At 45.1% G+C, this 15,032-nt stretch overlaps 1 protein-coding gene across 27 annotated transcripts in view; it reads left to right on the top strand.

The window, feature by feature from the left end:
• hspg2 (heparan sulfate proteoglycan 2) overlaps window positions 1–15,032 on the top strand; it is a 115,977-nt gene that overhangs the window by 18,829 nt on the left and 82,116 nt on the right. For all 27 annotated transcript variants that reach the window (XR_013964133.1, XM_080764717.1, XM_080764712.1 and 24 more), the window contains exons 2-3: window positions 11,761–11,890; window positions 12,403–12,465. Coding sequence is in view for 26 of the 27 variants with exons in the window: in XM_080764717.1 (XP_080620843.1) it covers window positions 11,761–11,890; window positions 12,403–12,465 (193 nt within the window). In the remaining variant the exon portion in view is untranslated. The remainder of the gene's footprint in view (window positions 1–11,760; window positions 11,891–12,402; window positions 12,466–15,032) is intronic.

Here is a 15,032-nt window from a genome sequence, read left to right as displayed (position 1 = left end):
CCAGTTAATTATGAGCTTGCAATCCCAAATAGCATGACCTTGGGAACTGTTGGAATTGGAAAGTGGCTTTACTAACATGAAATGACTCCCTCGGGCCATAACTCACGGAGGGCATTCTGCCTTTGGCTGGAAGACATTTTCAGAAGGCACATGCAATCTGTGATATTACAGCTTCACAGATGATTCACTACTTAACTTCAAATTATATTACATGCATGCATGCATTTCTCCACTGCAAGTCTGACTATGTACAGTATTTACAGAGATTTGTGCCACTTTATAGCCTACTTTTTCTCACACTTTGGAACGATGACCTAATCATGTATAGGGGGGGAATCAAGTTGACAGACTGCGCTGGCTCTGGCCTATGAGCATGTGGGACAATGCAAGTGTGGCCAAGGCAACAGGTGGTGTCAGATTAGCTGGTCCTGAGGCAAAAACAAGCACCAGAGAGAGGAGGGAAAAGGTAACCGGGCTTGCTGCCATTAGTGTGGGGAAACCAGAGCTTAATCAGAGCTACCAGACAGCTGCTGTTACTTCCGTCCTAAAAGTCCTGGGCTCCAAAATGAAATCAACTCAACCATCAATTTGAATCATTAAAGTGATGTTGAACTTGGTAGAACGTTATGGGCGCATATTGTTGACATGTAAGTACTTTTAGACGGATGGCCATTGCTAAAGTTAGCTTATATTCCCTTCCTGCATTGAGTCAGTCTTCCAAGACAAACATTTGCCAGATACGTCATACGTTGTGGCACCACGGATCTCAGAGCCCTTCCGACTTATCCCGTGGTATGGAAAGGAGACTTCTTAAATGACACAGTGCTGCATTCAAGGGGCTATCTTTCTGTTATAAATAAACAGGCTGGGCCTGACCAGGCCATGTGCTTACCCTGTGAGCTGCCACCAGTTTGCACCTCTCCACTCAGCTGTCGTCTGGGGGAACCGGAGCTAACCCTTTGAGTCTCTTTCTCATGACAGGTCACTCTCTATGTCCCATTACCGGAAAAGCATGCGCGTGCGTGTGCGCACACGCACACACACACGCACTAGTCTATTTATAGCCCCCGTGGAATTCTGTCATGGTGTTTATATTTAAAGGGAAGTGACATGCAGTCAAGGTTAGCTACTTTTTTTGGTGCATTTATTGGCGTTCTTTTTTTGTCAGCCAAGTTGAGCCAACAAGACTTTGTATTGTCGAAATGTTCCCTCCTTTTTGCATTGTCTCTAAAATAGTTGATCCTACAAGCTTAACTTCTCAAAGACCCCAACTCTGAACCATTTTCTTATTAAGTCACTAGAGCGTAAAGACATTCATTAGATTACTCCTCCAAATATGAGCGTCACCAGCTTTAAGGGCTAACCCTCCAATTCAATAAATTGGTCTCTCCCATAAACCACAGGGCCCTATTAACAGAAGAGGCTCATTCCTGGCTGAAACAGTGGGCTGCTGCTAAGTGTGTGTCTTTTAATGAGTTGTTTTGACCGTGTGTGTGTGTGTGTGTGTGTGTGTGTGTGTGTGTGTGTGTGTGCGCGAGTGTGTCTGTGTGCCCACCCACATTTGTGCTGTGTGTGTAAACAATAGGGTGTTTTCAGAGCCCTCAGTCAGTGGAGGTGGGGGTCTTCAGCGCTCCTCCCCTGGACAAGTTGGCATTGTGATACTACTGTAGGTGGTCTGCATGTGGATGTGGGGGTCGAATACTGGACAACTCACCCTGGTGCTTGCCCATTTCCTCCCGGAATTTTCACCAGTGAGGGGGATAACTTTTTTAATATGCTATTGGCTGTTTGTATTCTTTTTGGAAAAATATAAAAAGATACTCCTGTGGAAAGGCTATATTATTTTACTTATATTGACCCTATAAACAATTTTGTATTATTTAGTATATGTAAGGTTTTGCCCACTCAAATGGTACCTCGTCAGATAATCCCCACATATCCTACAACAACGTCTGTGAACAGACTTCACTTCACTTCAGCTTTTCATAAATTATATTTGTACTTAGGCTGTCTGCTGTCATGAAAGTTTATAGTTAGAGAAATTCAAAGTCCAGCCGTCTGCTGTCAAGCCTCTCCCACCCCTCACTGGGGAAGATTCTGGGAGGAAAACAGAAACGGGGTCCTGGTGGAACCCCTGCCAGGGTGATAATTGAAGGGAGGGCCGTTGTGAGGACATCATCTGGGCCCTCACACCTATAGAGACGTCACACTCTGTCAACGCACCCACCAGTAGCTTTTCAAAACAACAATCGGAAGGTTCAAGGTTCGATTCTGTTCTGTCCTTGCGTGATGTCCTCCGCCATCTGTTTGTGTGTGTTTGTGTGTGTGTGTTTGTGTGTGTGTGTGTGTGTGTGTGTGTGTGTGTGTGTGTGTGTGTGTGTGTGAGAGTGAGTGAGTGACGGAGTGAGTGAGTGAGCCCATGTGCACGTGTGTGTGTGTGGGTGGGTGCAGGTGCTATATAAATGCAGCATTGAAAGTGTTTTACCATTTACTCAACAAAACAACAATCAAGTAAGGAACATGGGGCCTGAGCCGTGGCTCAGCGGTCCAGGCACCTTGGCCGGTAGCCCGAGTCTGGCAGTGTGCCGCGGGTTCGACCCCCGATCCCGACGGTCTTTGCTGCATGTCACTCCCCCATCTCTCTCCCCCATTTCCTGTCAGCCTACTGTCTGTCCCTCTATAAAAAAAAACATTAATACATTTTTTTTAAAGGGGGGGGGGGGGGAGTAATGAACATTGGGTGTTGAATCTGTGTTGCTCCAGTGAGGTTTCAAAAAGCCCTTGTTAATATGTAGGTTGGTGTTAGGTTTGGGGGTGTCTGGTTTCACAGCCCGGTGTTGGGCTGTCACGCTGTGTGTACCCTGTCTGGTCCCTGTGTCGCCTGGCTGTAACCTTTGGCCTTAAATCCACCAGTGTGTGACTCGCACAAAGTTTGCATTTTGTGCAATTCAGGGCTGAAACAGGCACCTCTAAAATGCATAGTGGGGATTAATGGCTACTTTCCAATCATTTAGCATTTACTGTGTTGCTTGCGTTGCAGTTATTTACTGGCAGTTGCAAAATCAAGTCTCCATTGCCCGGTGAAATAAATCTTAGAAGCATTTGCTCAGCAAAGCTGTAAAAGAATGTATTTGCATCATTGTGTTGAGCTATTGCTGAGTTGATATTAGTTTTTTTAATGAAGAGCTGCTTATAACTATACTATATACCTTATGTGTATCAATCATCCTAAAACATGAATCCTAGATCCTTTATTAATAAATAATCTAATCCTATTGTTTTACAAAATCCTGTTGTCTATTGGAATCACCTGGGTATTATTTGTCTTGCAAACACATTACATTTAGTTAATAACCACTAGCTGCAACTGCCCTTCCAGATCCTTACCGTGACCTTAACTACACCAATTTTACCAAACATAACCATTTATAATCTTTTTAAAGATGATGATGCCGTCAGGCCAAAGCCTATATGTGGCTTTACCACTTGGCCAGCGGGCGCCAACATAACCATTTCTAACCAAGTGCTTAACCATCATGGCTCTGTAGTGTCTTTTCTGTGTTCTGTTATTAACCCATTTAGGCCTGATGTCGAATTTTCTAAAATGTCTAAATCCTGACCGTTTTCTGTCAGGACTTGCGCCACATTTGTCACGATTCTTTCAAAAATAGCAGACCTACAAGCTCGTATAGCGCGCCTCAGAACGTCCCAGCGCAATTCATTGTGAGCTTGTCGATCTGCAATGTTCTGCTAATAAAGCTTTCCCCACAATACGGATACTGGGCTTTTTTAAGTGGTTAATAAACACAAACCATTCCCTATAGACCTATAAACTTAACCATAATGCACCTTAACACCCCGATCGCCCAGGACGAAGTTCACCGTTCCTTTCAATTATATAGTAGCACCCGGCGGCCAGGACGACGATTGATCCAAAAGACTGGAGGTTATTTATATCAAATCGGATCGCATCGCTCCACAGCCTGGGAGCGCCTTGTTGCGCAACACTCGATGTTGCGCAACAGTGGGACGTCATCTTAAAACGTTAATAACTCTTGATCTAAATCATAACGTCTAATTCTAAGCAAAGATCATGTGTTAGACGGCCCACCGCGGTCCCGTCGCTATAGTCGCGGTAGATTTAATCATTCCTCCCGTTGTTGTCGATCGGCTCTAGAGTGTTTTGGCTACGTCTAGCTGCTTTCAGCCACATCGTGATTGAATGGATTAAATAACCCCGGGGCGTTCGGGGTGTTAATACAATTCTATACACACATAAACAACAACACATAACCATACATCAACACATCGTTCGGAGTGCTCAATTATGGCTGTCTAGTACACAATGCATGCAACTGTGGTGTATTATTTGGCAAACCCATTTGCTATATTTGAGCCATGCCTATATAGGTTTCTCCACGCATGTAGACTCATTATTGTGTGTGTGTGTGTGTGTGTGTGTGTGTGTGTGTGTGTGTGTGTGTGTGTGTGTGTGTGTGTGTGTGTGTGTGTGTGTGTGTGTGTGTGTGTGTGTGTGTGTGTGTGTGTGTGTGTGCGTGTGCGAGTGCGAGTGTGTGTGTGTGTGTGCGCGTGTGTGTGTGTGCGTGCTTGCGTATTTTTGTGTAAATACAAGTTCGGGATACAGTGCCCCTTTATTATATTAGCTCTTTGCAGGAAAAGAGAAAAGCGCTCACTGGCTATTAACATTTTCTTCTTCTCACCTTGTAATCTTCCTCGGATTAATTGTGTACCTCTGTGGATGTCTCCTTTCTTTTTTTCCACCGTAGCCGGATCCCTTACGCAGGTCCACACAGGCCTGACATTTATGTTGACGTGCCTTCCTTAAACAATGAGCGTGGTGTAGATGCAGCCAGAGAGGGCTCTAGGTGTGCGGCAGAGTCTCACTAGCTAGAGGCTCCTCTTGGCACGACGAAAAGAAAACAAAGTCTTTGAGTCAAGTCCTCAGATACCTCACAGGGAGACAGACGAGAGAGAGAGCCATAAAATCAAACACAATAGATTTTTTTGTTTTCACCTAACCCATATCTCATTTTTTATGCTCGGTTGAATCATATCAAAGCACGGGGTAAAACATGCCTTTTCATGTGGCCTGTGCTTTATGGTGCAAAGTTATGATTCAGGCGGCATCTCTCTGGGTTTTAACACTATCCATATTAGCGGCTTGTTTGCGGTCATTCAGGTGCTCTGCAGGTACATGCACACACACAAAAAAAGATTGCAAGGTCAGGAGCAAGCTAGTCATTCTAAATAAAATAAATCCCCTAGGACCCTCTCAGTTACTCGTTAAGAAGATGAAATGGGAGGCACATTTCGGATTTCAGCCTTTATTGCACTGTACTCTGTGGTTCCCACCTTGCAGTGCCAGCGGCAGTATAGGGTAATGAGGACCAACAGCTGCTGCTGCTGCCGTTGGTTTGTCCAGAAAGTTTAGCATGTGCCTCGAGAAATTGCCTGGTCGACTGCGGAATGTCTGTGGGAGACTGAATTAGTGTAAAATGTATGGCATGATCCTTATGTGGGAGAGAGGGGAATGGAGAACCCGGGGGTAGACAGCTAAGCAGACGCTTCTGCGTATGCGTTACAAAATGCAGTCTTGTTGTCCCTTGACGGTATTCTTTTTTCATTCCTCATCTGTTTTCCGACAGACTCCAGCTGAACTTTAACCCACACCACCAACCCCCCGTCCAATCCAACCCACGTGTCCTTTAGTTTTTTTTTCCTCCACGAGAAACGTGAAGTGTCTCGTAATGCCACATAATATCAGCAATGGAACACTTTTGGAAGACAATCCGTGTGAGTTGTCAAAGGGTGTTTTGTGTGTTGAATGACGAGCCTTCCTCCACTTCCTCCTTTGGCCCCAATCACTTTGGATTAAAAGCCTGTGGAAACGGTGGTGCTCTTGCGGAGAGCAGAAGGGCTCTCATTCATCAGGCCCTTCATCCATCGGGGGCCCCAGGTGGAGGTTTAGTGTCAGTAGTGGCAGCTTGTCAGGTCCCCCCCCCCCCCGCCACTTCAATCAAGGGTTAAACACACAGGGGTTCCCCCTGTCTCTGTCTCGGTTCCTCACGTATGAACTCATTCACTCTCCCACCACACACATAGTAGTCATCCTGTTGTTTTAACCTTGTCGTCAGATATCTCAAGATATCTTTATATCCTGTAGCCGTCGTGTGTGCCCACAGCAGGTGTGGAAGGAAAATATATACCCAGTCCCTCCTCCTCACGCATCCTCCATTTCATCACTCTTTACAAACATATACTGCTAATGTCAATCTCATACACATACTACTATATGTTTCTATTTAGCCATATACTGTAACAGAGACTCGGTTAAATTTATACTTCCTGCACGGTGTTGTATTTGTGTTTTTTTCGTTAAAAAAGGAAAAATAAATGCACACATGTCAAATGTCAAAGCAAATTCCTATGTGTTTTACACAATGGCAAATAAAGGTATCTGAATCTGAATAAATCATTCATCTAATATGACATCTTGGTGACAAATCTGGGTATGAACAGATAGTAGTTCATGTTATTTAAATGAGGCAATGTCATTCTAATTCAGTAATTGTTCCTTCAAAATACGGGAGGAAAGCATAATGATTCCTAAATCAGCAACTTAGGCTGATATTTGATGTGACTCCTATATTGTTTTGTGAGAAGGACATCCGACAACACTACATTCTGTGTGTCAAGTCAATTAGAGCTTGCTTTCTCTGCACTGGAAAATCATGTTTTGTCTGATTGTACATGATTTTCAGTACAGAGGGAGAGAGAGACGAATGCATTTGCAGTGTTCTGTCAGATTCTCACATGTCCTCTTCACAATAGAACCATGTTCATGTTAAATACTGGAGTTGACTTTTAAAACTCAACAGACAACATGCTTTTTCATTATGCACACACACACACACACACACACACACACACACACACACACACGTGCGCGGACACACACACACACACACACACACACACACACACACACACACTCACACTCACACTCACACTCTAGATAGTGGTTTAATGCCTTGCCCGTGGTACTCCTGCACTTATTCTTTGCAGAACAGATGCTGCAGGTGTCAGGAGAAAAAGGGAGTTTTGACTGTAAGCCCAGCCTTACTGCATGGTGCCTGGTGGTGCATGGTGGTCTGCTTCTCTACAGCCAGGGAGAAGAGAAGTGCACATCCAGCTTTCATCCACTTACAGTAATGCTCTGTGGAGTTTACATTCCGCCACCGGTTTAGAACATTCCGCTTGCCTTACCTCTGAAGAGATATGGAGACGCGGTTCAACTGAAAAGAAGGGAGAGAGAGACAGAGAGAGAGAGAGAGAGAGAGAGAGAGAGAGACAGAGACAGAGAAAGGTCAAGTTGTTTGGGAATTCACCTTTGTTGGTTTTCCAGAGTGATGTGTTCTGAAATTAAATGTCAAAACTTGAGTCCTTGAATACATTGACTGTATCAAGAAGAGCGGTATAGTTATAGTTTGTCATCTTCCATCTTTCACTGTGTGTGTGTGTGTGTGTGTGTGTGTGTGTGTGTGTGTGTGTGTGTGTGTGTGTGTGTGTGTGTGTGTGTGTGTGTGTGTGTGTGTGTGTGTGTGTGTGTGTGTGTGTGTGTGTGTGTGTGCAAGCGCGCGCACGCTTGCTTATCACACACTCCAGTGCCTTCTATTTGGAACAAATCAAATGTGAATGATGTGAAATGAGGCTGTAAATATGAAAGCTTTTAGTTTCAAAACCAGTCTGCCTTAAAGGAGAGCCATTTATAAACCAGAAACATTCTTCTATAAGAAACATACGACGGGAGCGAGACACCTCCTTGGTCGAGCTTCACAGTTTCACAGACAAGCTGCTATTAAACCACGTCAAAGTTGTTTCTCACAGATTATGCTGCAGCTGCGTCGGTCGGTCTGTTCGTAAAGAGAGCACGGGTGAAATGTGTGTGTGCGTGCACGTCGCCCCCCCACACGTGTACTTTGCGTTATTCATTTTGCGTCCCTGAACATCTGTGTGTGGATGTGAAGATGACAGCAGATCCTCCGCTGCGTAGGACAGCTGATGCTAGGAGGATCATTTCTGTTTAGATCTTGGCTCATTTTGCTCAGCCCCGGCAGTGTTTCTGGGCCCTTCTTGCCTCTGTCTGCTTATCAATTGTTCATAGAGCGGAGATGCAGAGATTATATTTCCCTCGGTCACAGTATAAACAACATCTGGGCCCAACTTCCGGCACTTCTCCAGGGCTGCCACGTATAGCGTCACCTGTCAGTCGGAATCCGTTCCGTTGTCCCATATCTGTCTGCAGCAAGTCATCCTTTTGACACATATCCGGGCGGTAAACATTTGGCATTGTGAACGGAGTAAAGTAAAGAGTGGAATTCCACTTGTGTGTGTGTGTGTGTGTGTGTGTGTGTGTGTGTGTGTGTCTGGCATTTGGATTTTATTTGATTGCCGTAGTATTAGTCCCACAGGGGAAATTCAGTTTTCAGCTTTCCCCAACTGCTCAGATGGTCGTAATAATGATCGCTCGGGGGAGCAATTGGTTAAGTGTATATATTGCTCAGGGACACTTCAACTTGTATTGATCGAACCGGTGACCTAATTACCAGTCAGCCTCTCCAAACAGCAAAAAGTGTTAATTAAATTCTTGAGAGCGCGTAAACCCTGCACTATCTTCACCCGTATCTCAGAGTTAAACGATCACTCCAGATTTTACTGTGTAGACACAAGCTATACTAACGACACGGTGAACCTGCGAGACCTATGTTCTCTGGGTGGGGTATAGGGTGTGGTAAAAGTATGACAGTGCGGGTCATCATGACCCCTTATCTTGAGGGCTAGACGGCATTAGCGCCGTGGGACGTGTCTCAACTTTGAGGCTGAAATGCAAAGGTCACACCAGCTATTTGACCCATGCTTCAGTGGCGGCAAAAAAAAGGTAAATTCACACATCCAGTTCACGTCACAACTCTCCCTAAAGCCTGATTTATATAGTTTATACATAATCATACGATGGTGTTGCATGCATGCATGCAGCATATCTTGTAGATATGGCATTGAGTGCTCGGGTCATTGCTGTTGAGTGTACTACTGTTCAGGTCGTCCAATATCATGTAAACCCCTTAGAAACATGGACTGTTAAAGGCGTAATTTGGGTCTCTCAGAGTTAAATTCATACTGAGGGTTTTACAGTGGACCCCGTCCCCAAAAAGGAGTAGGATGCAGGAGATGATCACACACCAGTGGGCCGGTTGGTCAGCTTCGCTGAAAAGAATTTGACCCGTCAGCGGTTTCCTTGTGAAAATGGCCCGGGATTGTTGTTGCAAGGGTGTTCATTCAGGGGAGAGAGGATTTGGGGAGAGATCAAGTTATTTATTAGCTGGAGCCGTTTAAATGGGAAACTCTACCGTTGCTCGAGTTAGTTGGAAATGGGAACTGGCGTGCCATGCCGACTGGAAATGCCCCACAGACGGGTGGTGTCCTTCCAGGGTCGTGTATTCAAACCTACGTCGTGGTTCTGGGGACAGGTGGTGGACGACGGTGCGCTTAGAGAGAGAGCCAAGAGTGAAAGAGCGATTATATACATGTATATCCTCACAGTGCTCTGCTGTTCTGGCACCTCATTCGGAGCTGAGCCAGTATACGTGTGGATCCTTGGTGGCACGCCGGTCAACTTTTATCAAGATGATCAGATAGGAGAGCAGCTGGCTAAGCCTCTCTGTCTCCTCGTTTTGAGCGTGCGGCCGTGGGTCCGCGGCGGGCTGCCTGCCTGCCTGCGCAGGGGAGATGACACAGTGGTATTCTACTATACATCATGTGACTGTGTGGAGAGGAGGGGGAGTGGTCAGGGATTACCATTGGAGAATGGTGTGTCGGTGTGATCACAGGGGCTTGTTGCTAAGTTTGTTGGCGGTAGAAATACCAACCAGGGTTTATCAACATGTCCTTACGTATACACAGACGAATATGTCCATATTGTCCATGTCCGTGGCAAATTATTTGATTTAATTTTTTTTGTTGATATGTATGCTTTTTTAATGCCTACCAGGTTTTCTTTAGAATCTGCACTTTTAAACTGCCTCCCCCTGGCCAGCCGGGGCGCCTGATGGAGGGGAAAGGAACTGGTTGGAATAACGTGTTCCTTCCACGCGCTACGTCCAACCAGGGAAACTCCCCCCTGTCAGGTGTAAAGGAGAAACTTGGACACCCTCCACTAGGTTGGTGGAGGGTGTGTAGAGCCCAGGATCACATTAGATGATTGACACAGGGGTGAAAAATGGGTTACAAAATCGTGGGATAAAAAAAAAATTCTGCACTTTATTTTTTAAATCTTTTATATGGATATTTTAATGTGGATTAGGCACCATGGCACATTAGGAGTCCACTATAGTATACATTTATGGCTTGGTTTATATTTATTAAAGATTATTTTGTGTGTCTGTAGCTACATTTACATTTTGATTTTGAAAATGTTCATCATAAGCCGACATAGCGATGATACAAATGAATAATTGTCGTACATACTGTATAGGGCTTAAGTTCTTAACGGCACTTTTATTCAGTTGGCATGGGTCAAAGTTCCTTGAGTTTCCGATAGCGCTGGTATTCCCTCATATCGTAAAGGAACTTTTCTATAGTCCATGCACCCGGTAAGGAGCTAGTGAAATATATCGAAACAAAGTTGTGCTCGCACTTCTGTATAAAACTGTTCCCGAAAGGAAACATGGAAGATGGAGCATAAAACCTAGCTTTCATAAAGTTCATCTAATGTATACGCTCCAAGGACAGGTTCAGCTATATGGGTGGAATGAGCCCTGGGGGGCTCCATCTCTGCATCATCATTCACAGTTCACACTGTAGTTATTATACATGTGTTATTGTACGCTGTATGCATTATGCCCACGTGATTGACACGATCAACACCACCACCACTGCGGTGGTTTTACTGCTGCAAGAGGTGATATCATGTTTCCATGATGGACTCCTTCCTGATCCCAGCAGCGCGAGGAGCCAATCACAAAGCAAGCCGCCGTGGTATGCTCAATCTTTCAGCCCTGGGGGGGGCGGTGTTTTTTTGGGACATACTTAAACAGATTTGTGTCATCCACACATTCTGATGTCGACCTCAACTGTTTTCACTAAGCCTGTAGTAGTAGGCCTGTGTCTCTGTGTGTGTGTGTGTGTGTGTGTGTGTGTGTGTGTGTGTGTGTGTGTGTGACTGTGTGTGTGTGTGTGACTGTGTGTGTGTCGCGTCGCGAGTGCAGCTGACCATGAACGTTTGCAGTTGACGTTTTAAGATAACAAGCGTAGACAATACATCAAGTATTCAGGAAAAGCCATGGATGGTTGCATTTGCACTGGTATATTGCCCTTTGTTTTTTCTAATCTGTCGGGGGATATATGCGTGGGTGCCGTCACTGACATTTGTTTGCACACGTGCTCTCGTGCAGGTCAATGACAGGTAATATAATGGTAAAAAGTAAACATATCACAATGCAGCGCGTTTCCCGTCTCGCCTTTGTTTTCCTGAACTCCCGCAGGGCGTGTGTCTGCACGCGCGAGCGTGAGTGTGTGTGTGTGTGTGTGTGTGTGTGTGTGTGTGTGTGTATGTGTGTGTGTGTGTGTGTGTGTGTGTTGTGCGTGCGTGCGTGTCTGGGTGTAACCTTGCTCCACAGAGAGAGAGAGACTTCAACCCCAATAAATCTCTGACCCTCTGTCCCTGTGTTTTTTTTGCTGCAGGTGGCCCAGGGCTCCAAGGTATGGGGAGAGGTACCTCTGCCAGAGGACTTGGAGGCAGAGAAAAGTGTCAAGGCGACTCACAGTTTACTGGATGACGATGAAGACTTTGCTGCTGACGAAGCTTCGGGAGGTGGGTATGATGGAGGCAGCCTAGGAGGCGACTGCACATGCAGCAACAACATCTGCTTCTAATTCAAGGGGACTGTGTAATATTGTTTTTGTGTTTGCATTCCATTGCTCTTTGTGCCATCCGGTTTTATGTGTTCAACATTTTGCACAAAGCAAAGCACACTCAAAAATAATCTAACCCCACTTTCATTAAGATTCACTTTCATACAGTCAGGTGTAAAGGAGCAACTTGGACACTCAGGCATGAAGGAAGCATGAGTTCAAGTCCGTTGCTCTCCCCTTGTCCCCCATATATGGGGACTAGGTTGGTGGAGGGTGTACAGAGCCCAGGATCACATTAGATGATTGACACAGGGGTGAAAAATGGGTTACAAAATCGTGGGATAAAAATATATTAAAAAAGAAAAGATTAACTTTCGTGGGGGTTGATGCATGCATTATGGATTTGTGCCCCACCACACCTGCTGTCGAAATGTCTTAAAACGTTTTTTCGTTTCGTTTTTTTCACTTCAGATCTGCCCAGCGGAGAGGACGATGGAAGCACGCCGTGGCCTACAGTAGTTTTAGAGAGCACAAGTAAGTCAAACAGTTACCATGTTGTCTTCAATGCAAGCTTTGTTGAAGGTGTGGAGGATCAACTCCACTATCATGGCCATGTCCTCTAGTCTACAATACATCTTTGTCATCTTTGAACCTCACTTATCTTGTGTGTGTATCTATAAGCACATGTGCACGTGTGTGCGTGTGCGTGGGTGCGTGCGTGCGTGCGTGCGTGAATGCAGGCTGAGTTAGATGCCTGTCTGTACTTCTGCTATGTCGCCTTAGCATCCGGCTCTGCCATCTCTCCCATCCCACCCAGCTCAGAGCGCTGGTCATAACACAGGGCTCTCCGATTCGTCTCACAGTTGTAAACATATCTTCCCCCCAGCCTTTCATCCTTTCCACCGGTGGCAGAGAGGCGAAATCACAATAAAGCACATGAAAAGATATGGCCAGACATGACAAAAGCGTCTTTGTTTTGCATTCCAACTGGCTTTTTTCCAACCTCCTTTAAAATTTTCTTTGTTCAGGAGATGCTTCCATATCATCTCTGTTCTTAACCCATGTTGGGTGGGGAGCCCCTTTTGGTGTTAGCATTATGTAATGCTTTAGCTATTTTTGAAGAATCGTGAAAAGTGACATGAAAGTGTTGGAGAACGACTGACATAGAAAAACGTAGCTTTTTCAAGAAAACAGTCAGGATTTAGAAGACATTTGTAGAATCGTTCCCAGGTCAAAATGGGTTAAATGCAAAAGAAATGAAAAGCTTAAAGGACCACTTCACCACTTTTCAACCTATCTTCATATAATGGGTCCTCACTAATAATCCATTTTCGCATTGCAACTTTTCAGGACTAGAATAAAGCCTGCAGTTTTTATTAGCTTGTATTCCTCATCGATGACGTCACTGGAAGACGGTTTCTGAACTGCCCACAGCCCTCCTATGAGACACAGACCGGGTAGAAAAGAATTGCGCCATTTTTTTCATGATTAGTGAGGACCTATTATATGAAGATAGGTTGAAAAGTGGTGAAGTGTCAGCGCAGAAAGCCCCAGCGTGATGGACAGGAACTTTATTCCTGTCACACCTGGACGCCACGGCCACACATAATTTATTGTCTCAATCAAAAACAAAGTCTGTTCGCTCTCAGTTGGCAGAGAACCAGTGCTCGTCATGGCAGAATAATTGTTTTTCGTAGCAACATTGCAACCTGACATCATAGTTGAGACGGTGTACTCACAGAAATAGTACTGCTATGAGGTCTATACCTCACCAGTGTGGCTGGTTAAAGGCAACTGTTGGCATCAACTAATATATTCTAGCCAAATGTAACCCAATACTTTGAGCCATGTTGAAGCAGCACCACAATATGGAGGGAAGCGTCATTATCCCATGGATTAAGACATATAAGCAGCATGAATAGATATATAGGTTGTGAGCATATTATTCACACGTGGATTTGTAGATCAGCGCAAACAGTTCAAAGACATCTTTCAACAACAACACGGTTGCGGCTGTTTTCAAGTTCTGTGTTTCTCAGCCAAATCCTGCTGGGAAGAAGTTTGGTGCACTAGCCTGAAGGGTCAGATAATAACAAGGCTCTCCGTGTGCCAAAGGAAGACTTTGAGGATACAAAAAGTCTGACTTTGTTCGCAGAATTTGGATTGAAAAGGATTGTGTTCAAATTCTCATGGTTTTGTTGCAAGACTATAGGGCCTACAAAAAAAGCCAAATTACTTTTTAGTTTATTGCTTCTGTTACCATAAACCTCTTGTTTTTCTTTTTTCAGTGCACCATGTTCTTTGTGATGGCAGTTACATAAATGCTTTTTCTTGGCTATACACTTATTTGATCTCAGATGCAGTAGATTGACGCGCAATTCAGCTTAGCTTGTCCATGTTTGAGCAAGATAGTCTGGGGAAGGACATTTTGGTTTCCTGCATGGGAAGCTAAATGGTGTGCTGAATCTCTGTGTTCACAATGTCCAGCCACACCCTCCGCCTTCCTTCCCCCTCGAATACTGTAAAGTCCTTATAGTGATGAGCGTCAGGTGCCACTTCTGCCCCCCATTATGCCTCGCATCCTGTTGTGTATATAAGCGACGTGCCATACTGTAGGTTTGAGGATTTCCCATGTCCGACATTCTCAGACGTACTGTACACTTGTACAGGCCTATACCGAGGCCGTGAAAAACATCTGGAGCCATAACTATTTCTGACGAGACTGGAGGCTATTTTCATCCTCTCCTGTCTATTGTCTTGTTTTAATCGCCGTCTGTAATCGGCTCTCTGAAGATAGGAAAGTTGCCTCCAGCACAACCCTCCCATGTCCTCCTGACCTTTCTTCTTGACCCTCCCCCCACCCCCCCCAGTCAGATCCCCACAGAGATGTGTGGGAACTTCCATCTTTAATCTCTCATCTCCTAAAACTTCCCTTCCTCGGCGGTGCCCTCTTTACGAACGTTCCCAGTGCGCCAGCCAAGGCTGTCGGCCACTTTGTTTCAAAAGCAAAAGAAGCAAAGCTCACCATGTCCTCTTTTGTGATGTGCTGTGGTGGGGTTAAGAGGACCTCTGAGGCCCCACTAGGTTCTTCTTCCCAGTGC

This window comes from Protomyctophum bolini (assembly GCF_963924005.1).
Source record: "Protomyctophum bolini genome assembly, chromosome: 5".
Lineage (NCBI taxonomy): Eukaryota > Metazoa > Chordata > Actinopteri > Myctophiformes > Myctophidae > Protomyctophum > Protomyctophum bolini.
This window is presented reverse-complemented; position numbering and strand designations above follow the sequence as displayed.